This window comes from Phyllobates terribilis, unplaced genomic scaffold, assembly GCF_046119375.1.
Source record: "Phyllobates terribilis strain yellow unplaced genomic scaffold, ASM4611937v1 Scaffold_12__6_contigs__length_324123572, whole genome shotgun sequence".
Classification (NCBI taxonomy): Eukaryota; Metazoa; Chordata; class Amphibia; order Anura; family Dendrobatidae; genus Phyllobates; species Phyllobates terribilis.
This window is the reverse complement of record NW_027362772.1, coordinates 160,851,439-160,878,489: the sequence shown is the minus strand read 5'-3', so window position 1 is coordinate 160,878,489 and position 27,051 is coordinate 160,851,439. Positions and strand designations below refer to the sequence as shown.

General features: G+C 46.9%; 1 protein-coding gene across 1 annotated transcript; it reads right to left on the bottom strand.

Annotated features, from left to right (window-relative positions):
- Positions 1-1,712: 1,712 nt before the first annotated feature.
- Positions 1,713-27,051, bottom strand: PIH1D1 (PIH1 domain containing 1). The gene is made up of 11 exons (XM_073657795.1): positions 26,932-27,051; positions 26,661-26,727; positions 26,248-26,433; positions 25,846-25,907; positions 25,683-25,764; positions 13,378-13,477; positions 12,511-12,558; positions 12,018-12,108; positions 10,931-10,932; positions 10,643-10,784; positions 1,713-1,863 (listed from the first exon to the last, which is right to left on the bottom strand). The coding sequence occupies exons 1-11, from the start codon at positions 27,010-27,012 to the stop codon at positions 1,828-1,830; spliced, it is 897 nt and encodes a 298-aa protein (XP_073513896.1). The 5' UTR covers positions 27,013-27,051; the 3' UTR covers positions 1,713-1,827.

Genomic DNA, 27,051 nt, shown 5'->3' with positions numbered 1-27,051 from the left:
ACCCCCAAGAATGACATCCTGGTAATATGCCATGACTTATGCCTCTTTAAATGTATGCAAAGAATAAACCTGGATATCCAGGTATACGTTCTATTGATTGATTTCTATAAGAGCCTATTTACACATGGAAATGTGTATCTGCTACGTACATGAATGATCGGCTGCAGCCCTTCCACTTGGCCAGTCAATGGATCCGCAAATCACAACAAGTAATTCAAGGAAATGGAAAAGTGAAAAAAAAATTCTAGTAACATTGCATAGCGTACCGGCGATTGCGCTATTTAACTTGTCATCAGTGATTGACGGCATATAAATGGTTAAACAGCAGTGATTCACGCTCCGCTCTGGCCGCTGCTGTTACAGCAAGATGTCGGCTGTGTAGGATGGGGGCTCTGCTCCTGAGCCCACCCGAAACAGCAATCCAATGGACGGTTTCACACACCACATTATCCAGTGGTGTTTAATTTGCTTTTCTATTTAGGAAACAAAACCGTTTTAATAAAGTTTTCCTTCTCTGGTATCTAGGAGCCATTTCAGCTATTTGTAAAGGGAATCTGTCAGCAGGTTTTTCTTGGCTATTCTGAGACAGCATGATGGGGTGAGCGCCACACTAGGAGTAGGACCATTGAGCCCAGAGCTATTGCAAGACGTGCAGACAATATATACCAGGTATGAATGAATCCAATGCAACATTATTGTTACTTGGGAATTAACCTACTTGGATTTAATACATCCCTTGATATATGTATATACCAAAAGGTCATTATCTTGGGAATGCCTATATTGGCTTTTATTATTTAGGATTATATCCTTTTACTATGTGACCTAGGATATACTATCAGTATGCATTAGCACAATTGGAGCTACTACTATCCAGCCCTGATGTCTCTGCAATTCAAATATTTACATTATACCTCCTCACTATTATATGGTATTACTATATATATGTGTGTGTGCTCTTTTCTTTTGCCGCCATGTACCCAAATTGTTATAATAAAGGTCTTTTTCAACACATTGACCCCTTGTCGGATGTACTATATATTGGTTGTTGTTGAGAGCAGCATGATGTAGAGACAAAGACCCTGATTCTAGGGACGTCTCACTTACAGGGTTGCTTGTTGTAGTTTTGATAAAAATCACACTTTTATCAGCAGAAGATTATCACTAGAGGACTAGTAAACCTGCTGCCAGGTAGTCCAACCACGCCCCCCACCACTGATTGGCAGTTTATATACAGTGTACACAGAAAGCTGCCAATCAGTGGTGTGGGTGGGGTTATTATACAGAGCTCAGCATTCAGAGATCTGCATGAGAAAAAAAAACTGTAATTTTATCAAAATAACACCAAGCAGCCCAGTAAGTGATACATCGTTGGAATCAGGGCCTCGGATTATGCTGCTCTCAAATGGGGTAGCAAAAACCTGCTGACATATTCCATTTAAAGGGGCAGCTGCTACTAAATCCAGACATGGTGCAAAATTTAAATTCTGCTGCAGATTTAATGCTGTAGATTTTAAATTCCTAAAAATCCCTGTAGATTCAGAGGATCTCAACCTTTTCAATGCAAATTATTTTCAAGACTTATTCACAGATATTATGAAATATTGCAGTAGAAATTAAAAAAAAAAAGAAAAAAGCACAATACCTAAACCCCCTCCTTGGGAAAAATATACGGCAAGTATAAGAAAGACAAAAATTTATTCTGGAGTCATATTGAAGTCTAAATAGAATTGTAACCATTCAATGTAAACAGCAGCGAATGTAAGTAGGATCCACTGGATCTATATAAGAGGAACGTTTTCCAAAGCTGATCTTCTGAGCCCACCGCTATGCTGGCTGGACCGGCATTGTGATCGTCAGCACCTGGAATATACGTCACGATTTACTGCAGCTCATAGAACCAATGATAAGACGCAGAGCAGTGCGAGGCTTGTGACTCGCTATACACAAAATATACGACATGTTTGATGAATGGCATAAAGGAAAGCCAATGCATTCAGATGTCTCTGGGCAACTACAGTGGTGGCCAAAACTATTGGCACCCCTGCAATTCTGTCAGATAATACTCAGTTTCTTCCTGAAAATGATTACAATCACAAATTCTTTGGTATTATTCTCTTCATTTAATTTGTCTTCAATGAAAAAACACAAAAAGAATTGTCCTAAAGCCAAATTGGATACAATTCCACACCAAACCTAAAAAAGGGGGTGGATAAAAGTATTGGAACTGTTTGAAAACTCATGTGATGCTTCTCTAATTCGTGTAATTAACAGCACCTGTAACTTACCTGTGGCACCTAACAGGTGTTGGCAATAACTAAATCACACTTGCAGCCAGTTAACATGGATTAAAGTTGACTCAACCTCTGTCCTGTGTCCTTGTGTGTACCACATTGAGCATGGAGAAAAGAAAGAAGACCAAAGAACTGTCTGAGGACTTGAGAAACCAAATTGTGAGGAAGCATGAGCAATCTCAAGGCTACAAGTCCATCTCCAAAGACCTGAATGTTCCTGTGTCTTCCGTGCGCAGTGTCATCAAGAAGTTTAAAGCCCATGGCACTGTGGCTAACCTCCCTAGATGTGGACGGAAAAGAAAAATTGATGAGAGATTTCAACGCAAGATTGTGCGGATGGTGGATAAAGAACCTCGACTAACATCCAAACAAGTTCAAGCTGCCCTGCAGTCCGAGGGTACAACAGTGTCAACCTGTACTATCCGTCGGCATCTGCATGAAAAGGGACTGTATGGTAGGATACCCAGGAAGACCCCACTTCTTACCCCGAGACATAAAAAAGCCAGGCTGGAGTTTGCCAAAACTTACCTGAGAAAGCCTAAAACGTTTTGGAAGAATGTTCTCTGGTCAGATGAGACAAAAGTAGAGCTTTTTGGGAAAAAGCATCAACATAGAGTGTACAGGAAAAAAAAAGAGGCATTCAAAGAAAAGAACACGGTCCCTACAGTCAAACATGGCGGAGGTTCCCTGATGTTTTGGGGTTGCTTTGCTGCCTCTAGCACTGGACTGCTTGACCGTGTGCATGGCATTATGAAGTCTGAAGACTACCAACAAATTTTGCAGCATAATGTAGGGTCCAGTGTGAGAAAGCTGGGTTTCCCTCAGAGGTCATGGGTCTTCCAGCAGGACGATGACCCAAAACACACTTCCAAAAGCACTATAAAATGGTTTGAGAGAAAGCACTGGAGACTTCTAAGGTGGCCAGCAATGAGTCCAGACCCGAATCCCATAGAACACCTGTGGAGAGATCTCAAAATGGCAGTTTGGAGAAGGCACCCTTCAAATATCAGGGACCTGGAGCAGTTTGCCAAAGAAGAATGGTCTACAATTCCAGCAGAGCATTGTAAGAAACTCATTGATGGTTACCGGAAGCGGTTGTTCGCAGTTATTTTGGCTAAAGGTTGTGCAACCAAGTATTAGGCTGAGGGTGCCAATACTTTTGTCTGGTACATTTTTGGAGTTTTGTGTGAAATTATCAATGATTTGATTTTTGCTTCATTCTCTTTTGTGCTTTTTCCTTGCAAGCAAATTAAATGAAGATAATAAGACCAAAGAATTTGTGATTGCAATCATTTTCAGGAAGAAACTGAGTATTATCTGACAGAATTGCAGGGGTGCCAATACTTTTGCCCACCACTGTATATGTTGTGATACGATGCTGCCCCTCACCCTGACAGGAACTTATCTATCTTCTCACTCCTCATGACAGGTTTACAGCATGTTGACTCATGGACGTGATCAGTCAGTGAATCGATGACATAGATGCATGTTCTTGATTCCGACAGGTAGGTCACAGATGTCCGTCTCAAACAGTTTACCTTCACCCATCTAGGATGGATGGCTGCTGACATCGTTGGCCATTATGTCCATACGCAATTATTATCCCCTAATTGTGATGTACAGTACAAATTTATATTGTGGTACCGTGTTAGCCAGAAAATTTGATGTAAATACCTTTATGCCCAAAAATGGCAAAAGTATTCTCGGAGTAATACCTTTATTGGCTAACCAGAAAAAAATATATTACTCTGTCGCCTCATTGGGGGACACAGGACCTTGGGTGTTATGCTGCTGTCCACTAGGAGGCGACACTAGGCTTAATCTGAAAAAGATTAACGGTGGCTCCTCCTCTGCAGTATACACCCCCTGACGGCGTCAGCCATGTTCAGTTTTTTGCTTAGTGTCGCAAGGAGGCACACCTAAAGATTTTTACTCCATTTTTTTCGGATTTTTTCTTTTTCCACGGAGTTACAGATGAAGATAAGTGGGTCTCTGGACAGACCCCGGGCATGGCTCCTTCCTCTGCCCCCTTCTAGGGGTGCACAGTTGAAGTCGAGACGTCTCCTTACCATGTCGCTCCTTCCCCAGCCCCTCGAGTTTTGGTTCGAAGTTGAGACCCCCCCTACTTCCCCAATTCCTTTTGGTCTTGGGTTGAGGTCGAGGGAGCCTCCTGACTGTGACAGCAGCACCCTCCCTAATCCCCCTCATGGGGGCATTAGGTTGAGACACCGCAGGTAGGATGTGTGCAGACAGCAATATACAGCTCCCAGTAGCTGTCGCTCTGCACCAACGTTCAGGAATTGCAGCTCTGCTGCAGACTCCTGATGGACCGGGGGACAGTGCTGGCAGAAGGGCACACAGAGACACAGGCTGGCTTCAGCTCTGTCTCTCTGCCGGCACCAGCGCTACGGTGCCTCAGAGGAACCCTTTAAGGGCTCCCTTTTAATATAGTATCCCACCGCCTTTCCTGCCATCCCCGGGTCCGATTCAGATCCGGTACCCCCTCGGACTACCGCGCCGGCCTGGAGCCCTTTTGGGCATACATTCTAAATTTACACCGCGGCTCTGGCCTAGCCGAAGCCGCCGCCCACTCTCCGCCCCCGCCCCCTGGATGACCAATATGACACTACACAGTGTCATACAGGGGGCGGAGACTAACTGAAAGGGCGCGCTTTCTAGCAATACTGCCGCCTTTCCAGCGCTCCGCCCCCTTCTTCTCCACACTCCGGCGGCCATTAACCAGCAGAGGGAGAACGGAAGGAAGTTAACGCTTCACATACCGGTCGCCAGCAGGTCTCCGGGGGGCACAGGATCTTGGATTTTACCGGCGCAGTACTACAGCACACTAAGGTGGGATAAAATCACAGCTAGAGTCTCGACTCGGCTGTGAAGTCTATAACTTTCTCTGCATTGCTGGCCCCCTCTGCATAGCCACTCTGCATTGCTGGCCCCTCTGCATAGCCACTTCTGTATACTATGCCGGGCTCAAAGTCCAAGAGAATCAGGCAGGACTGCTATTATGTACTCTGTACAGCCTGCAGTAGTACTCTCCCTAGTGGCAGCACGTATCCGCATTGTCAGGACTGCATGCAAACTGCTGTGCCGGAGCCCCATGAAGCCCTTGCCAATACTTCGGTGCCTAATACCACACCGGAATGGGTCACTCAGATGTCGCAATCTATGACGCAGTCTATAGATAACCTCACATCCACATTGCTTCAGGCTCTGCAGACTCATACCTCGGCTATTAATACTAATCAAAGGGAGAGTTCCACTCAGGGACATGATGGCATGGGCACATCCACGTCTAGATCAGGACGCAAGCGGACCCACAGGTCTCGTTCATCTGCGTCATCCCATACCACATGGTCGTCCCCTTCCAATGTGAGACACCGTACTCACAGCTCATCTAGACCGTCCCCTGACAGGGACAGACAACGCTGATCCCCACAGCCATCCCTGACCATAGAAGGTCTCCGCTCCGGTTCTCCCAGCAGGAGTCGCCTTAGCGAGATACAGGATTCGGAAGAAATCTGTGATTCCGACTCAGACAAGGAAACCGAAGGGTCCCTGATCCCTATTCCCCCGGGCAATACAGTGCTAGTTGATGATTTAATCTCATCTATCCATCGGGTGCTGGACATCTCCGATCCACCCCTGGAGACACCAGGAAATAACATTTCCTTTGAAGGAGTCCTGAAACCGCCTAAGGTCTTCTTTGACCACCCAGAGTTTAATGCGATCCCTAAAAAGCAGTTCTCACAACCTGAGAAAAAGTTTACTAATCGCAAATATCTGGAGGCGCGGTACCCCTTTCCAGAGTAGGTCACCAAAAAGTGGACAGATCCACCTGAAGTGGATCCTCCAGTCAACAGACTAGCAGAACAGACACTCCTTTCTCTGCCAGATAGCTCAACCATCAGGGACACAGCAGACCGGCAGGTGGAACGCATGGCTCGTTCAATTTTTGACGCTGCAGGGGCCTCCCTGGCTCCCGCGTTCGCCTCAGTTTTTTTGGGCTGCCAAGGCAATCCTGGCCTGGGCCCAAAATTTACAAACTGGCCTACAAACACCTACCCCTGAACTGTCGGACCAAGCGGCCCAAATACCAGTCGTGGCAGATTACATGCTCCATGCAGCTCTGGATTCTGCAATGGGTGCAGCCGGGATAGCTTCAAACGCCATCACGATTCGGCTTATCCTCTGGCTGCGGGAATGGAAAGCAGATGCAGCTCCAAAGAAGTCCCTCACTCACCTCCCATACCTCAGTGCTCGGCTTTTCGGTGAACAGTTGGACACAATGATATCTAACGCCACCGGGGGTAAAAGTACCTCTCTCCCCCAACTGAAGCCCAAACACACTTACAAAAAGCGCAATCAGGCATGTTACCGATCCTTTCGGAACTCTTACGGCTGATCTGTCTCGCGACCAGCACAGAATAACAGCCACGCTCCATGCAGGGACAACTCAAGGTCGATGCAAAAGTCGGACAAGACCTGCCAATCAAAGGCAGGCCAGTCAAAATTTAAGGGAGGAAAGTCTCGCACTTCCTCCTCATCATGACTCACGAACTCTGGAAGACACCCCACCTGTAGGCGGCCGTCTTTTGCTCTTTCACCAGCTCTGGCTGCCTTTTACAGAAGACAGGTGGGTCAGGGAACTAGTGTCTTCAGGATACAAGACAGAGTTCACTTCCAACCCGCCAAACAGATTCTTCCTGTCTATTACCCCAAAACCGCCAGCCAAGGCTCGTGCCTTCCACCACACGGTTTCATTACGGAAGACACAGGAACATTCAGGTCTTTGGAGATGGACTTGTAGCCTTGAGATTGCTCATGTTTCCTCACAATTTGGTTTCTCAAGTCCTCAGACAGTTCTTTGGTCTTCTTTCTTTTCTCCATGCTCAATGTGGTACATCTATTACCGTACCTGGAAAGCTTTCTTTACCTGGTGCGACTCTCGTGACCAGACCCCTTTCCTTTATTCCCTCCCCAGGGTACTTGGTTTTCTCCAATCGGGTCAGGAGGCCAAACTGTCTCTGTGCTCTCTTAAGAGCCAGGTGTCAGCTCTCTCTGTGCTTTTTCAGACGCGCATTGCTAACAAGCCACAAGTAAAGACATTTCTTCAGGGGGTTTCCCAATTGATTCCCCCCTACAGACGACCACTAGAGACATGGGATCTCAACCTCGTGCTGACAGCATTGAAGGAAACACCTTTTGAACCCCTTAAGGAAGTCTCACTCCGCCTTCTATCCCAGAAGGTGGTTTTCCTAGTGGCAATCACCTCGCTACCCAGGGTGTCTGAACTGACAGCACTCTCCTGCAGACAACCCTTCCTGGCTTTTTACCAGGACAAGGTAGTTCTCCGTACGGTTCCATCCTTCCTTCCGAAGGTTGTGTCCGACTTCCACCTCAATGAGGCAATTTCATTGCCATCGCTCTGTCCGGCCCCGGTTCATACAGTGGAAAAGGCTCTGCATACGCTTGACCTTGTCAGGGCATTAAGTATCTATGTGTCTAGGACTGCGTCCTTCCGGAAGTCTGATTCTCTTTTCATTCTTCTGGAAGGCGGCCGCAAGGGTCTGCCAGCTTCCAAAGCTACCCTAGCTAGGTGGATCAAATCCACCATACAAGAGGCCTACTGCCTCAAAAATTCTCCTCTTCCAGCAGGTATTACGGCACACTCTACACGTGCGGTAGGGGCCTCCTGGGCCATTCGGCACCAGGCTTCGGTGCAACAAGTGTGTAAGGCAGCCATCTGGACTAGTCTACACACGTTTACCAAGCACTACAGGGTTCATACCCAATCCTCGGCAGATGCGAGCCTAGGTAGACGTATCCTGCAGGCAGCAGTGCCCCAATTGCTTCCTACCCAGGGACTGCTTTAGGACGTCCCAAGGTCCTGTGTCCCCCAATGAAGCGACAGAGTAAAGGAGATTTTTGTGTACTCACCGTAAAATCTCTTTCTCTTAGCCTCTAATTGGAGGACACAGCTCCCACCCTGTTGCCCGTGTTGGGCCGTTGTTACGTTGAGTTCTCATATTGGTGTTTTTCTTGAGCTTGTACATAGTTGCCTTCTTATAGGCATGATTATGTTATCCATGTTACGTTCCTCCTACTGCTTTTGCACAAAACTGAACATGGCTGACGCCATCAGGGGGTGTATACTGCAGAGGAGGAGCCACCGTTAATCTTTTTCAGATTAAGCCTAGTGTCGCCTCCTAGTGGACAGCAGCATAACACCCAAGGTCCTGTGTCCCCCAATTAGAGGCTAAGAGAAAGAGATTTTACGGTGAGTACACAAAAATCTCCTTATATATGCAAACTTACAGAGCACGCAGGCTCCCTCTTCAGGCAGGATTACAAATGTTATGAATTCACTAGATGGTGGCCCGATTCTAACGCATCGGGTATTCTAGAATATGTCTCCCGACGGTGGCATATTTATTTTAAATCTGCCGCCAACTGGCCTTGAGACAGTGTTTAAATTTGGCGCCACAATCGCAGATTGGTCGCGGCGGGCGGCCGCAAGCAATCAGCAGAGCGGTGTTTAAATTTGCCGCCGATATCGCTGATTGGTCGCGGCCGGCGGCTGCGACCAATCAGCGAACCGTGTTTGTGAGGACCGGGGAGCATCCACCTGCCTTAAAATGCCCCATGCAGGATGTCACTCCCCCCCCATATAATGCCCCATGCAGGATGTCACACCCCCCCTCCCTTATAATGCCCCATGCAGGATGTCACATCCCCCCTCCCTTATAATGCCCCATGCAGGATGTCACATCCCCCCTCCCTTATAATGCCCCATGCAGGAAGTCACATCCCCCCTCCCTTATAATGCCCTATTCAGGAAGTCACATCCCCCCTCCCTTATAATGCCCCATGCAGGATGTCACTTCCACCCCCCATATAATGCCCCATGCAGGATGTCACACCCCCCCTCCATTATAATGCCCCATGCAGGATGTCACATCCCCCCCTCCCTTATAATGCCCCATGGAGGAAGTCACATCCCCCCTCCCTTATAATGCCCCATGCAGGATGTCACTCCCCCCCCCATATAATGCCCCATGCAGGATGTCACATCCCCCCTCCATTATAATGCCCCATGCAGGATGTCACATCCCCCCTCCCTTATAATACCCCATGCAGGAGGTCACATCCCCCCTCCCTTATAATGCCCCATGCAGGATGTCACATCCCCCCCTCCCTTATAATGCCCCATGGAGGAAGTCACATCCCCCCTCCCTTATAATGCCCCATGCAGGAAGTCACATCCCCCCCTCCCTTATAATGCCCCATGCAGGATGTCACTCCCCCCTCCCTTATAATGCCCCATGCAGGATGTCACTGCAGGATGTCACATCCCCCCTCCCTTATAATGCCCCATGGAGGAAGTCACATCCCCCCCATATAATGCTCCATGCAGGATGTCACATCCCCCCCTCCCTTATAATGCCCCATGGAGGAAGTCACATCCCCCCTCCCTTATAATGCCCCATGCAGGAAGTCACTCCCCCCCCATATAATGCTCCATGCAGGATGTCACATCCCCCCCTCCCTTATAATGCCCCATGAAGGATGTCACATCCCCCCCTCCCTTATAATGCCCCATGCAGAAAGTCACATCCCCCCTATATAATACCCCATGCAGGATGTCACATCCACCCTCCCTTATAATGCCCCATGCAGGAAGTCACTGCAGGATGTCACCCCCCCTCCCTTATAATGCCCCATGCAGGATGTTACATCCCCCCCTCCCTTATAATGTCCCATGCAGGATGGGAGAGGGGAGGAGAGGGGAGGGGGGGAGCGTCATAGCCGCTGATCTCCGGACGGTAGCTGCATGGAGGTCAGCGGCGCCTCCAGTCGGGGGACTTATGCTGCGAGAAGCAGGCTGCATCGCCGCTGACCTCCGTGCGGCAGATGAGCCGCTAACGGCCGCCATCTTTTTCTGAAATGCCGCGTCGCTGATTGGCCGCGGCCGGACCAATCAGCAACGCGGGATTTCCTGGACAGAAGGACAGACAGACAGACGGGATAAGACAATTATATATATTAGATTTGTAATATTGCCTGAAGAAGGAGCCTCTGTGCTCTGAAAGCTTGCATACATATATTTTTTTTCTGGTTAGCCAATAAAGGTATCACTCCGAGAATACTTTTGCCATTTTTGGGCATAAAAGTATTCACATAGAATTATCCCCTAATTAAAACAATTTATTTTTGCTAAATAAATGTATAAATTTTTTTAAATTTTATTTTATACATTTTCTCAGAGAACCTCTTTAAGAAGGAGATTTCAGAATGGGCTATAAGACATGTCCAACTTTGCTTTATTGTCTCACCTTACTGTCCTTGTTGAACTGAGCTCCACTTTGTTCTTGGATGATATTGTAAGGAATGAAGACGTCTAGATGATACAAATCGGGACGTCCGACTAAGACTATTCTGTCTTCACCCAAGTCCAACACGAGATCTAGCAGAAGACTGTAAAGAGAAGACCAGCGTGATAACAACGCTTATGTCGCTGAATGCTTCTGTACGGGAAAGAAAGTTGTAACCAACAAGTGCACAAAAATCTAAACTTTTATCTTGATACGTGGCCAACTAGAAGTTACTGTGTAGCTCCAGACGTCTCATACATTAAATCTGACACGTGGAGGAACTGCTCACAGAAAATGCTTCAAATATTTTTTAGGATTCACACTGCATTAAAAGGGGTTGTCCACCACTTTAATACTAATGGAATATCCTTAGGATAGGTCATCAATATTAAAGTGCCAGACAACCCCTTTAAGTGAGGCATAATGAATGGTACCAGAATTTCAGATAATGTAGCCTTCATTAGGCAGAAGGCCCACTCGATTATATGAAGAAATCTGGGGTCCCCAAAAGCAAACCCAGTAATCACCAGATTCCCGTGTGGTGACTACTTAATCTCGTTTTTGGGAAGACCAGAACTGACCCCTATATTTAACCAAGTGGGTCCCCTTAAGCTACATTATCCTGTCTGATGAAGGCTACATTAGCTGAAACATTCTTAATCTTCATTATGCCTCATTTAACGCAATGTGAATCATGGACATGAGAAAAATCAAATGAAAAAATAAAGACATTTAAAGCATTTTCTGTGCGATTCCTCCAAATGTCGCATTAATATAGAAAAAATAAAGAGCGGCGTGTTCTACACTATTGCAACAAGCCTCTTTCATCATTTATATCATCATTATAACATCATTTATATGCACCATGGAATCAATGGCACTATATAATTAAATAATAATAATAATATATACATCTTCCCACCAGCTTGTTTTCCCTCTATCTCCTCTCTGGATCTATGAAGCCAGAACTGTCAAAGAAGAGGTGATGGTGGAGATGGAGGGGAAACAAGCAGGGGGGAAGCACCGGGCGTCTGTGCTTGGTTTGAACAGTCGTTCTCTGCTGACAGAGTCGCTTACAGAGATCTTCTTTCCCATTCCAACAGCTTGCAAACAACCCACCATGGTATGAAAAAAAAATTATATCATCATCATCCAGCAAATGTGTCACAGCTGCCAGCAATTGGCTACTGTGGACACATCAAAGCTGTGATGATAAAAGTTGGCAGAGGAGGACTGGTAGCACGAGGTTGGCACAGACTTTTAATAAGGGAAGACTACTGGAAATCACATGAAATGCAAAAAGGTCACAATCCTAAACCACATCTGAGGGTCTCACCACTTTAGGTAAAGAGATTTCAGCCACCAGAAAACTTGGGTGTCCTACAGGAGGTTCCGCCACAATCATGTAATCTGGTTTGATGGGTGAACTGATAAAAAAAGGAAGGAAGCAGTATAATGCAAGGGTACACCATCAATTTATGATCTGTTGGGGTCAATCTCTAATATAATAAAGGGGCACTGATGCTGGTAATGAGCAACAGCCCCTTTCACAGTCATTCCCTGCACATTGGCATCATGGCCTCCACTGTGCAGCGGAACGACAGCATAGATCCAGCAAAGTGAATGGGCTTAGCTGCAGTTCTCCTGCACAGTGAACATCCGGGTAGCTGCCCCACTCCAGCATATTCTTTAAAAAGGGCAGCGGGGTTACTTCCAGGCTGCAGCCCCCTTATTCTTGGAGTCCAAGAAGTTGGGATATCCTATATCTTTTGTAAGATGGGATTCTAAAAAAAGTAAATGCATGCATTGAACCTCAAAGTAACCCAAACCTTTCAACTTCTGAGATGAGGGACTTGCTTGGAGTTAGCTGGGAGGGTCTGTAGGAAAAAAATAAAGAACATAGAGGCATAATAGTTAAAACAAAAAAAAAAAAAAACAATGTCCACATTGTTCTTGCACCATAACAAGCCATTCTGCAACTTCCCCCATCTGTTGGGTGTAACCCATCACCACGAGGAGTGGCGCTCCCCCATCTGTTGGATATAACCTGTCACCTCAAGGAGTGGCGCTCCCCCATCTGTTGGGTGTAACCCATCACCTCAAGGAGTGGAGCTCCCCCATCTGTTGGGTATAACCCATCACCACGAGGAGTGGCGCTCCCCATCTGTTGGGTATAACCCATCACCACAAGGAGTGGCGCTCCCCATCTGTTGGGTATAGCGTATCACCTCAAGGAGTGGCGCTCCCCCATCTGTTGGGTGTAACCCATCACCACGAGGAGTGGAGCTCCCCCATCTGTTGGGTGTAACCCATCACCACGAGGAGTGGCGCTCCCCCATCTGTTGGGTGTAACCCATCACCACAAGGAGTGGCGCTGCCCCATCTGTTGGGTGTAACCCATCACCACGAGGAGTGGCGCTGCCCCATCTGTTGGGTGTAACCCATCAGCACGAGGAGTGGCGCTCCCCCATCTGTTGGGTGTAACCCATCACCAGGAGGAGTGGCGCTTGTCATACATTGTGTCCCTAGGGGAAATGTGGTATTATAAGACATCCAATCAATTGAATGGCCGACCATGTACTGCATGGATGAGCGAGGAACATCAGAGAGGAAGCCGCTGATGCTCAACAGCAGCCTACTCTGTCGTCTTTTACAGACTGTATGCCATAGACTTGTACCTTAGAGTTGGGACTTACCCCATTGTGTCCATTTCCTGAATCATCGGTTTTGATTTGGTTCTGATATTCTGTTCAAAAATGGATCCCAGGAACTTCCGATTTTTCAGCATTTTCCACTCTGAAGGGAAACCATAGATGATTAACAGGGTCGGACAGGAACTGAAACTCAGCCCTGGCATGTGAGAGCACGCAGGCCCGCCCGACGCGCGTTGAATGTGAAATATTTTCGTGAATAATTTGGGTATATGTCACAATAAAAATTGCTGCAAACTGCACTTTATCATCGATAGACAAAAAGTGACATAATGTAAAATATAAACTTCCCTCCAGGAAAATGTTAATTTCTTTCAACTGGAGGGACGGACATATTTGTAATGTAGAGCTCCAAGTTCCCAAAAACGCTATGTTTGATAGTACCAGGAAAAGCAGGAAAAGTGAATCCTTGCAGATTTGAAGCAGTTTCATGTCTATTCTTTCAGTATTTTTGCAGCGTTTCTAAAGAACGTGAAAAAAAATCTCAAAAAACGCAATATCAAGGGGATTTTCCTGCCGAGCGACACGTTATTTGTGCAGAAATGTTCTTCCCTTGACAGTGTCCGATCGGACGGTTCGACTGCGATTGGTAAACGCGGGGTTAAGAGCCAGAATACCAGGTAAAAAAGGAGATTTTTGTGTACTCACCGTAAAATCTCTTTCTCTTAGCCTCTAATTGGGGGACACAGGACCTTGGGTTATGCTGCTGTCCACTAGGAGGCGACACTATGCTTATCTGAAAAAAAGATAAAGCGTGGCTCCTCCCCTGCAGTATACACCCCTGGGCGGCATTAGCCTGCTCCAGTTTTGTGCAAAAGCAGTAGGAGAAACGTAACATATATAACATAATCATGCCTATAAAAAAGGCAACTATGTTGGAACTCAAAGGAAAACCAATATGAGAATTCAACTTAAACGGCCCTGAAGGGCAACAGGGTGGGAGCTGTGTCCCCCAATTAGAGGCTAAGAGAAAGAGATTTTACGGTGAGTACACAAAAATCTCCTTTACTCTGTCGCCTCATTGGGGGACACAGGACCTTGGGACGTTCTAAAGCAGTCCCTGGGTGGGAAGCAATGGACGAATCTTATGTAGACGGTTCCCTAGGATTGGGATACCACCGCCTGTAAGACACGTCTGCCCAGGCTCGCATCTGCTGAGGACTGGGTATGAACGCTGTAGTGCTTAGTAAACGTGTATAGGCTAGTCCAGGTGGCTGCCTTACACACTTGTTGTGCCGAGGCCTGGTGGCGAATGGCCCAGGAGGCCCCTACCGCACGTGTAGAATGTGCCTTAATACCTGCTGGAAGAGGAGAATTTTTGAGGCGGTAAGCCTCTTGTATGGTGGATTTAATCCACCTGGCAAGGGTGGCCTTAGAGGCTGGCAGACCCTTGCGACCACCTTCCGGAAGGAGGAAAAGAGAATCAGATTTTCTGAAGGGCGCAGTCCTAGACACATAGATACGCAGTGCCCTGACAAGGTCAAGCGTATGCAAAGCCTGTTCCACTCTATGAACCGGAGTCGGACAGAGGGACGGTAAGGAAATCTCTTCGTTGAGATGGAAGTTTGACACTACCTTCGGGAGAAAGGATGGAACCGTACGGAGAACTACCTTATCTTGGAAAAAATTCAGGAATGGCTGTCTACAGGAGACTGCCGTGAGTTCAGACACTCTACATAGTGAGGTGATTGCCACGAGGAAAACTACCTTCTGGGATAGAAGACGGAGTGGAACCTCCTTAAGGGGTTCAAAGGGTGCTTCCTGTAGTACTGTGAGCACCAGGTTAAGGTCCCACGTTTCTAGTGGTCGTTTGTAGGGGGGAACCAATCGTGAAACCCCCTGGAGAAAAGTTCTGACTTGCGCTCTGTGAGCAATGCTTTTTTTGAAAAGTATAGACAGAGCTGATACCTGGCTTTTAAGGGAGGCCAGAGATAGTCTGGCTTCCAGGCCCGATTGAAGAAAACCGAGTACCCTAGGTAAGGAGTAGGGTAGGGGGGCTTGTTTACAAGAATCGCACCAGGTAAAGAAGGCTTTCCAGGTATGGTAGTAGATCTTGGCAGAAGTTGGTTTTCGTGCTTGCAATGACATCTGGCGGAAGACCTGCCTGTGTTAGCACCCAGGTTTCAATGGCCACGCCGTCAAACTGAGGGCCTCTAAGTTCTGGTGGTAGAACGGGCCTGGTGACAGAAGATCCGGGTGGTCGGGAAGACGCCAGGGAACGTCTGCAATGAGTCGTACGATGTCGGCGTACCATGTACGCCTGGGCCAGTCCGGAGCGACCAGGATGGTTGGGACTCCCTCCTGTTTGATCTTTCTCACCACTCGGTGAGAGGCGGAAAAATATATAGGAGCTGGAACTGGGTCCAATCCTGAACCAGGGCATCCGCCGCCAGCGCTCGCGGATCGCTTGACCTGGCTATGAAGTTGGAGACTTTGGCATTGAGGTGAGACGCCATTAGGTCCATGTCTGGAGTGCCCCAACGATGGCAGATCTGTTGAAAGACTTCGGGATGGAGAGCCCATTCTCCCGAGTCTATTCCTTGCCGCCTGAGGAAGTCTGCTTCCCAGTTGTCTACACCCGGAATGTGGACTGCGGAGATAATAGAGTCCACTTTCTCTGCCCAGTGGAGAATGTGTGTCACTTCTCGCATCGCTCGGGCACTGCGAGTCCCCCCTTTGTGATTGACATATGCTACGGCCGTGGCATTGTCCGACTGGACTCTGATGTGGGAGGCTGCCAGTAAGTGCTGGAATGCTCTCAATGCCAGGAGAATGGCACGAATTTCCAGGATGTTGATGGGCAAGGTTGCTTCCGCTGGAGACCACTTGCCTTGTGCCCTGTGGTGAAGATGTACTGCACCCCAACCCGTCAGGCTTGCGTCGGTGGTCAGGATCTTCCATTGACCTGGGAGAAAGGACTTTCCTTTTGTCAGAGAGGACCAGTGAGCCACCAGTGAAGGGACATCCTGGCTGACAACGTCAGTTGGAATTTCCTGTCGAGGGAAGAATGGTTCCTGTTCCATGACCTGAGAATGCTTCTATTGCCGCCACCATCCTGCCAAGGACTCTCATTGCAAATTGGATCGGGAGGATCTGTTGAGAAGGGTACGGACTCCTGAGCGCTGAGGTCGTGCCTTGTCTCTGGGAAGAAGTATCAGACCCTTGGAGGTATTGAATAGCATTCCCAGTAATGTCAAGGCCTGGGTTGGGGTTGGTGACGACTTTTGTAAGTTGACTAACCAACCTAGGCGACTCAGGGTGTCGATCGTGATTGAGACACTGATCTCGCAGTCCTTGAAGGTGGGAGCCTTGACGAGGAGATCGTCTAGGTATGGAATTACCACTATGCCTCTGGAGTGTAGGACGTGCATGGTGGTTGCCATGACTTTGGTAAACACTCTGGGAGCTGTGGCGAGTCCGAATGGGAGAGCCACGAACTGGTAGTGGTCCTGATTGATTGTGAACCTGAGAAATCTCTGATGAGCAGGGGCAATCGGTATGTGCAAGTATGCATCTTGTAAATCTATGGAGGCGAGGTATTCTCCTTCTTCCATGGATGCTATGATGGAGCGGAGAGATTCCATTCGAAAGTGACGTAATCTTACATACTTGTTGAGATGTTTGAGATCTAGTACGGGCCTTGCTTCGCCTCCTTTCTTGGGGACTACAAATAGATTGGAGTAGAACCCCTGAAAGCGCTCGGCTGTTGGGACAGGAATTATGACTCGTGCTTGAAGGAGCGAGGAGACCGCCAGGAAAAAAGCTCGTGCCTTTTCTGGCGGCTTTGGGGGAACAGATACAAGGAATCTGTTTGGTGGGATGGAGGTGAACTCTATTTTGTATCCTGAAGATATTAGCTCCCTGACCCACCCGTCTTTTGTAATAGGAAGTCAGGCTTGGTGAAAGAATGAAAGTCGGCCGCCTACGGGTGGAGTCAGTGAGTCAAGATGAGGAGAAATTCTTTGATTTTCCTCTGTGAGACTTTGATTGGCCTGTCTTTGACTGCCAGGGCTTGTCCGACTTTTGGGTCTATCTTGAGCCTTCCTTGCGTGAGAAGCGGCTGTTAGTTTGTGCTGGCCGAGAGACGGACCAGCCGGAAGAGTTCCGAAAGGACCGGAATCTCGTTTGGTTACGTTTATTAAAGTTGCGTTTGGGCTTTAGTTGGGGGAGAGAGGTACTCTTGCCCCCTGTGGCGTTGGATATCATTGTGTCCAACTTTTCGCCAAACAGTCGACCTCTGAAATATGGAAGCTGTGTGAGAGACTTCTTTGAGGTTGCGTCTGCCTTCCATTCACGTAACAAGAGAATACGTCGAATAGTGACGGCATGTGATAATGCTACCGCTGCGCATCTTGCGGAATCAAGTGCCGCATGAATTAAGTAATCCGCCACAACTGCTATTTGAACTGCTTGTTGAGACAGTTCAGGGGCAGAGGATTGAAGACTAGTTTGTAAATTCCTAGCCCAAGCTATTATGGCTTTAGATGCCCAAACAGAAGCGAACTCGGGAGCTAGGGAGGCTCCTATGATTTCGTAAGTTGAACGTGCCAAACTTTCTACCTGCCGGTCTGCTGCATCTCTGAGGGTTGAGCTATCTGGCAGTGAAAGAAGTGTCTGTGCTGCCAGCCTGGATACTGGTGGGTCCACTGCTGGAGGATCTGTCCACTCTTTGAAGGTTTCCTGAGAAAAAGGGTATCTGGTTTCCACAAGCTTGCGAGTGGCAAGTTTTTTGTTAGGCTGTAAAAATTGCTTTGTAATAATAGATTTGAATTCTGAGTGATCTAAGAAGAACTTAGCCGGTTTTGGTGGTCCCTCAAATGAAATTTTATCTTGAGGTACATCTGGGGTCGGATCAGAAATGTTCAGTACCCGATGTATGGAGGAGATTATGTCCTCAACTAGTGCTGCATTGCTAGTTGGTGATGGTTCGTCAGTCTCCTTGTCCGAGTCGGAGTCACAAATGCCTTCTGACTCCTGTGTGTCACTGTTGTGTCTGCTAGGCGAATCAGGCGGGGGTATTTCTCTGGCTGGAGAATGGTTAGGAGAAATATAGTTTTTGTTCCTGTTAGGGGACTGTCTAGATGATTTGGGACTACGGTCTCTGTCTCTGGACAGGGATGACCGTGTGCTGTGTGAAGACGCAGATGAGCGTGACCCGTGGGTACGCTTGCGTCCTGACCCTGACCTGGAGGTGCCTGGGTCAGAGTATGGATGGGAGAGACTATTCCTTTGTTGTGTAGGATTCATAGAAGAAATATGACTTTGCATAGCCTGAAGCAGTTTGTCAATCATGTTATCCATGGACTTCATAGATTGTGACATAGATTGTGACAATTGAGTGACCCATTCTGGCATGGCAACAGACTCTGATATGGTAGGGGCTGCTTGGGACTCTGGCACAGTAGTCTGCGTACAATCCCTGCAATGCGGATATGTGCAGCCGCTGGGAAGAGCAATGCCACAGGCTGTACAGAAAGCGTAGAAGCTGTCCTGCCTGGTTTTCTTAGACTTTGAGCCCGGCATAGTGCACCTGGAGTGGCTATGCAGGGGGCTATCTGTGCAGAGGAGGATATAGAGTATATAGAGCTTCACAGCGGAGGGTTAACTCAGGCTGTGAACTTACCCCACCTTTAGTGTGCCCCTGTGATAGCGCCGATATAAACCTGGTCCTGTGCCTCCCCGGAGACCTGGCTAGCCTGTGTCCTGTATGCAGCGATAATGGCCTCCGTCAGAGTGAAGAAGGGTGGCGTAGCGTTGCAAGGGCGCCAGTTTCCATGGGGATGCAGGCCGTGCAGCACAGCTCCTCCCTCTTTTATGACGTCAGGTAGCGTCAGAAGTGTCTCCGGGGGGCGTGCAGCGGGGGCGGAGAGTGGGCGGCGGCTTCGGCTAGGCCGGAGCCGCGGCCTAAATTTAAAATAGTGCCCGAAAAGGGCTCCAGGACGGCACGGTGGACCGGGGGGGGGGGGGGGTCGGAGAGCACCGGACCCCCCGGTTGTGAAGCCAGGATGGCGGTGGGGAACTGATGAAAAGGGGGGCTCTGAAGAGGGTCCCCTTTGGGCACTGTAGGATAAAGCTTCCGCAGGTGCAGAGCCTGTGAGGGCCTGCACCTCCTATGCCATGGCTTTCTGCACCTTCCCCAGCTTGTACAGGAGTCCTCAGTGGAAACTGTGGCTCCTGTATGTGCTGCTGGTCGTCGGCTGCTGTGTGCTGCTGGAAGAGGTTGCAGCTGCTGCCATCCGATCCCTACCTGACGGTGTCTCAACCTAATACCCCCGAGGGGGGGATTAGGGAGGGTGCCGCTGTCACCTTCAGGGGCTTTATCCTCTCCTCAACTTCGGACCAAGACGTAAAGAATTGGGGAAGGAGGGGGGGGTTCTCAACTTCGGACCTGACCCAAGGGCCAGCGAAGGAGCAGCATGGTGGCAGCGCCATCTCGACTTCAACCGTGCACCGCAGAAGGGGGCAAAGGAAGGAGCCATGCCGGGGGTCTCTTAAGAGAGGCCCTCTTTTCTTCATCTGTAATCCCGTGGTGGAGCGAGGGACGAGTGAAGGTCTAAAGGTGTGCCTCTTGCTGACACTAAGCAAAAACTGGAGCAGGCTAATGCCGCCCGGGGGTGTATACTGCAGGGGAGGAGCCACGCTTTATCTTTTTTTCAGATAAGCATAGTGTCGCCTCCTAGTGGACAGCTGCATAACCCAAGGTCCTGTGTCCCCCAATGAGGCGACAGAGTAAGCCATTTTTGAATGCCTCACAGAGTCAGAAACGTCTGCAGTGGGCCAAAGATTGTAAGACATTGTAAATGGACCATTGAACAATGGAGAAATGTTATATGGAGCGATGAGACACGCCTACCCATGTTTGGTAGCGACAGTGTCTGCTACGTTCGACGACGACCTGGAGAGGACTGGTTGTCAGAGGGTACAGTACCCACCATGAAGCATCCTCTGAGTGTTATGGTAGGGGGCTGCGTGTCCAGAGATGCAGGTGGTAGGCTGCAGGTAATTGAAGTAACAGTTAATGCTGAAAAGGACATCAAGGAAGTCCATCAGCCTAAACTCATTCCTTCGGCACATGATGTATTTAGTGAAGGGACACCGTTTATTTTTCAGCAAGATGGAGCCCCATGCCATACAGCTAAAAAATGTCTCTCTTGGTTCAATGACAAACATGTCCAGCTATTGAATTGGCCAGGAAACAGCCCAGATCTCAATCCTATTGAGAATCTCTGGGCTCGGCTCGAAAGAGCGGTGTCAAAACAGCGGGCTTCACACAAGCAGGAACTCATTGCAGCCATCATCAAATCATGGCTTCATATCATCACACCATCTGATTTACACAAACTGGTAGATAGCATGCCAAGTAGATGCCAGGCAGTCATCAAGGCCGAGGGCTGTCCAACTGAGTAATAACATTTAGTGTTAGATATGAAAATAGGACAAATAAATGGCTTTTCTCCCACAGTCATCTGAGTGACAATAGTGTCCAATTTGTTGACAAATGAACAAATTTCCTGCTAATATTGTGTTTCCATATGAGATTTTATTTCTACTTAAAAACTTTACTGTGAAATGAAAAACATTCATGAAATTTGTATTTGTATTGGCAAAATGCTAAATATTCATAAATCTTGGGGGTGTTGCCTCAATTTTGGCCACTAGTGTATAGCGTTCCTCAGTATATTTATATGTTGCCCCCCATCACCTTTTTCATCTCTCCTTACAAGTATGCCTTGTATCTTAGCTAAAACATGGTAGTAAGTAGCATATTAGACCCTTTTATAATGGGTAGTGTAGAATAGCTGCATATTTCAGGGTTATGCGCTCCTGAGGACTCATTAGTGCTGCCCTCCTCAGGCGAAACCTGGTTGTGACCTCGTATAATATGGGGCTAGCCGGTCTCACCTACCAGTTTGGGTCACAAACCCTTTTTCGTTTGCTTTAATGTTTTACTCATTGTTTATTACGTTTACACCCCAAATCTCTCCTAATCCTGGAGATCAAACCTATGAAAGTAATTTATGAATGATCATAACACCTCTATGAAGGGTAATTATCATCTCCTTCATAAATATACAGTTATATGTATAAATACATACAATGCTGGCCAAAAGTATTGGCACTCCTGCAATTCTGTCAGATAATACTCAGTTTCTTCCTGAAAATGATTGCAATCACAAATTCTTTGGTATTATTATCTTCATTTAATTTGTCTTCAATGAAAAAAACACAAAAAGAATTGTCCTAAAGCCAAATTGGATATAATTCCACACCAAACCTAAAAAAGGGGGTGGACAAAAGTATTGGCACCCTTTGAAAAATCAAGTGATGCTTCTCTAATTCGCGTAATTAACAGCACCTGTAAGTTACCTGTGGCACCTAACAGGTGTTGGCAATAACTAAATTACACTTGCAGCCAGTTAACATGGATTAAAGTTGACTCAACCTCTGTCCTGTGTCCTTGTGTGTACCACATTGAGCATGGAGAAAAGAAAGAAGACCAAAGAACTGTCTGAGGACTTGAGAAACCAAATTGTGAGGAAGCATGAGCAATCTCAAGGCTACAAATCCATCTCCAAAGACCTGAATGTTCCTGTGTCTTCCATGCGCAGTGTCATCAAGAAGTTTAAAGCCCATGGCACTGTGGCTAACCTCCCTAGATGTGGACGGAAAAGAAAAATTGACGAGAGATTTCAACGCAAGATTGTGCGGATGGTGGATAAAGAACCTCGACTAACATCTAAACAAGTTCAAGCTGCCCTGCAGTCCGAGGGTACAACAGTGTCAACCTGTACTATCCGTCGGCATCTGAATGAAAAGGGACTGTATGGTAGGATACCCAGGAAGACCCCACTTCTTACCCTGAGACATAAAAAAGCCAGGCTGGAGTTTGCCAAAACTTACCTGAGAAAGTCTAAAACGTTTTGGAAGAATGTTCTCTGGTCAGATGAGACAAAAGTAGAGCTTTTTGGGAAAAAGCATCAACATAGAGTGTACAGGAAAAAAAAAGAGGCATTCAAAGAAAAGAACACGGTCTCTACAGTCAAACATGGCGGAGGTTCCCTGATGTTTTGGGGTTGCTTTGCTGCCTCTGGCACTGGACTGCTTGACCGTGTACATGGCATTATGAAGTCTGAAGACTACCAACAAATTTTGCAGCATAATGTAGGGCCCAGTGTGAGAAAGCTGGGTCTCCCTCAGAGGTCATGGGTCTTCCAGCGGGACAATGACCCAAAACACACTTCCAAAAGCACTATAAAATGGTTTGAGAGAAAGCACACTTCTAAGGTGGCCAACAATGAGTCCAGACCCGAATCCCATAGAACACCTGTGGAGAGATCTTAAAATGGCAGTTTGGAGAAAGCACCCTTCAAATATCAGGGACCTGGAGCAGTTTTCCAAAGAAGAATGGTCTACAATTCCAGCAGAGCATTGTAAGAAATTCATTGATGGTTACCGAAAGCGGTTGTTCGCAGTTATTTTGGCTAAAGGTTGTGCAACCAAGTATTAGGCTGAGGGTGCCAATACTTTTGTCTGGCCCTTTTTTGGAGTTTTGTGTGAAATTATCAATGATTTGATTTTTGCTTCATTCTCTTTTGTCTTTTTTCATTGAAGACAAATTAAATGAAGAGAATAATACCAAAGAATTTGTGATTGCAATAATTTTCAGGAAGAAACTGAGTATTATCTGACAGAATTGCAGGGGTGCCAATACTTTTGGCCAGCACTGTATGTGGTCAATGCATAGTACTGGCACATGACTTATCACTTTCCAGGACCTTACAAAGCACCAGGAACATTCATAACAAGTGGAGGTGAGGAGACTATGGCAACTTAATAGGAAAGGATTCTTTACAGTTAGAGCAGTCAGACTGTGGAATGCCAACCACAAGATATAGTAATGGCAGATAGTATAACAGCATTTATAGAAGGGCTGGATACTTTTTTAACAAAACATGACATTGTGGGTTATAAATAATCTAGTAATAGAAAATGTATAACTTTGGAGATAGACCTAGGACATTAAAGCTCAAACTTTTTCAACCTATGTAACTATGCAAGTATGTAGAATGCACATTAGGAAAATGCTTGAAATGCAATTCCCTATAATATTATTTTACAAGTAATTTCCTCTTAATTTTCAGCTTTGTAAAGTGCTAGTTATAAGCCCAATCTATGGATCTAAAAAGTGCAAAACACTCCTGAAACACTTGTACGTATGTTCTATAATCTGTATTTCTTATGGTGCCTAAGGGAAGTCGTAATGATAAGACTCCTGCTTGGTAACAAGTGCAGTTATTTTCCTCCATAATGAAGTGAAATACCAATGATGAAAGGGTTAATACTTGGACCCTACATCAATAATAGCCCTTGTAGTAACCATGACAACTATTGTGAGGGCATAAACAAGTGTCATAAAGAAGATTCCATAAAAGAATGCCGCGCTGCCACGATCAGCGCCATTACTGATGATGCGCCTGAGGACCTTGAGCTTGACCAAACCACGTAATGTGCCAACGTTGGTGTAATTTGGAGGTTCTAGCAGGGAAAGGGGTTGTCTTCTTAGACACCCCTGGGGGAAGGGAAGGTAACAGAGGGGGGGTCCCCAAAACAGGATCCCCTTCTGTTACTATGTACAAAGAACTGCTCTTCTTTGGGAGTTCATGGATGGATCCTTGACTTTAATGGGTGAAAAATTGGGAGGGGGGGGATACACATCCTATTAGGGGTTATCCATAATGAGCAACCCCTGTAACCAAGTACCCAACTTCTTGAGAGACGGAGCTGGATCTGTAAGGGAGAAGTGGTAGATCCACCTGGGAAATCAGATCAACTAAATTCGTTCCAGCAATAAATGTGGTGACAGATATCGCAGCCAGATCTCTCCCACATCCAGTTTATCACATTAATAGCCTATATTTGTTATGTCGTTCTCTGTAAATCTGTACAAATACTAAAACTCCGTCATATATCGGCACTAACTCTCTAAGTCCAAGGGAAGGATAGCCCTCCAGCCATGGTTCCCTAGAGGTTTCCTCCACAGGGGTTTTTCCTCTCCTGAGCACTGGAGGGTGACTCTTCGTGAGTCGAGGGTTGTGCCATTTTCGGTGTCATGTAAATTTAAATAAAGTTGAGAACGTTTGACACCTAATTGCAATGCTTTGTGTATTTATTTTGTATGTGTCTGATTCATTTTGTCTGGGAGTCGGGGTCCATCACGCTTCACTGAGTCATACGTCTGGACATCTGCCGCCAGCAGTTTTGCCCCAGGGGTTGCCCCTGATCTGGGGAGTTTGATGGAGCAGAGAAGACATGAATTACAGCACTCATCCTCAGAATAAGGACTTCTATTGCAGTACTACAAGCAGCTTCCTCGCCTCATTCACACAGTGAGTATTTTGGGCACTAATTTACATCAGTATTTGTAAGCTGAAAACCAGAGGGGAACAAACACACTTCTTCTGTTTTGGATCCACTCCTGGCGTCTGCTAACAAATACTGATGCAAAATATCGCCATGGAAGCGCCCTAAATTCTTACTGACTGATTTGACTGTTTGAGTTGCAGTCAAGCAACAGAGGTTGCAAGCGTTAAAGGAGTTTTCTGGTATCAAAAACCCCTGTCCCCCTTGCCATTTTTCTCTATCCTGAACCTGTGCTGCCTGCCCCGATCTCAGACTGTCTGACCTAGATCTTGTCTTCGCTCTCCTGTGTCTGGTACCCTGGTACCTCCGGAATGCTGCTGCAGTCCCGGGGACTGCCCTGAAGTGGTACCTGGTGTCTACCGGCAGCCCAGTCTATCTTCACCACCAGAGGTTCTAGTGGAGTAGACACCTAGTCACAACCCTCCCGTGGGGCAGTGGGTCCATATCCACCAGCGTTACACCCACATAGCAAATGTGGTACCAATATTCAAGAAGGGGATAACATCTGAGCCTGGAATTTATAGGCCGGTAAGTTTAACTTGTACTGTGGGCAACATCTTTGAGGGTTTTCTAAGAGATACTAACCTGGAGCACCTCAATAAGAATAACCTAAACATATGATTATGAGGGATCTGTCCTGCAAACTAATCTGAAAAGATTCTATGGGGAGGTAAGTTCTAGGTTGGACCAGGGAAACTTAGCGGATGTTGTCTATCTGGACTTTTCAAAGGCATTTGATACGGTGCCATACAACAGGTTGGTACATAAAAATTTTCAATAAATTATATGGTAAACTAGCTCCACGAAAGAACAAGTCCTTGTGTGGTCGATGGAAAAATCAAGGAAAATATCAGTGATGCGGTCGTTACCTATTGACAGCTTCAGTTCGTACTTGTTCTCTAGTCCCTCCATGGCCACGGTGATAAAAAATTCTTTGAAAAGCTCATTATTCTAATAAAAAAAATACAAAGCAAGGAGCTGACACAAAGGAGAGCAGACAGTTCGTATGTCAGAATAAGCAATTGCAGTTACCTTAATTTTCTCAAAGAAGGTGCCATTAATCACTATGTCGTACGCCATGCAGCCGCCTCCACCTGTAGGACAAAGTGCACAAGGACTTAGATACTTTGCGGTGCCGACTCACCCATTGACCTTAGTAGGGCTACTATGAATAAGTGGTATAAGTTCTTAAAGGAGAATCCAAGTAGTGGACAATCCCTTTAAGTCCCAAATCTAAACCAAAAAAGTTCAAAAGTCAACAACAAGATGTCAAACTGAAGTGGACCTACCAGAACCTGTGGAGATGGCACCTTTGACCATTGAGGATTAGTAAGTTGTAATACTTGCTATTTTAACCCCTTTAAGGATATCTCTGGACTACCCCTTTAAAAAGAGACGCGCTGTATTAAAAAAACAAAAAAAACAAAAACGTACTATTATCAACTTCAACGTGGGGCTCTCCAAGGCTCATGGGGACTCGATAGCCGGAGGGATCATCAGATTCCAGGATGCTGACTAACTCCTGCTCCGTCAGGTCCGGGGGCGCTGGGATCTCGTTCGACTTGCAGATGTTAATAAAGATTTTGGTATTTTTGGATGTGCGAGTTTTAATGCAGAAACCTAACACCGAAATAAAAACAAAAAGTGAACAAAAACACAATAAAATCGGCAAAAGCCAAGCAGCATTTACATGTAATCAACTGCATAAGAAAAACCGATGTGACCCCCCCACATTGGTTGCATCATGTGACCGTTGCAGTCAATAAGACCCCACTGCCCCACTGTGGTATCTGTCACATAATATGCACAAAGTAATCTGGATAATAATCAGAGGACGCCCATCTCACCCGGCTGGGGTCTGATCTGTCTGCTTTCTGGTAAGTTCGGTATTCTGCTCTGTATCTCCTGTTTGGCCTGAAATGAGGCAACAAGTGAGAATCAGTGAGTAACATGAACAGGATGGTTCTGCAAACTGATTTTTCCAAAATAGTACAACTGTGAGGGGTCTAAAGCCAACAATACACATTAGGTAAATGTTGGCGACTGCCGCACCCCCAGCGGCTGACGGAGGAGACATTCACCCGGTGATTGCTGGCCTCTCCAATTCATCTTTCGCACCTTCATCAGCATCTGTTCATACAGCGCTTCCTCCATGCTTGTGTTCATTTCTGCAGACAGCAGCGACTTGTCAGACGCCATTTTTTCGTCAAAGACAGAAGCTCAGGGATCTTGTTTTAT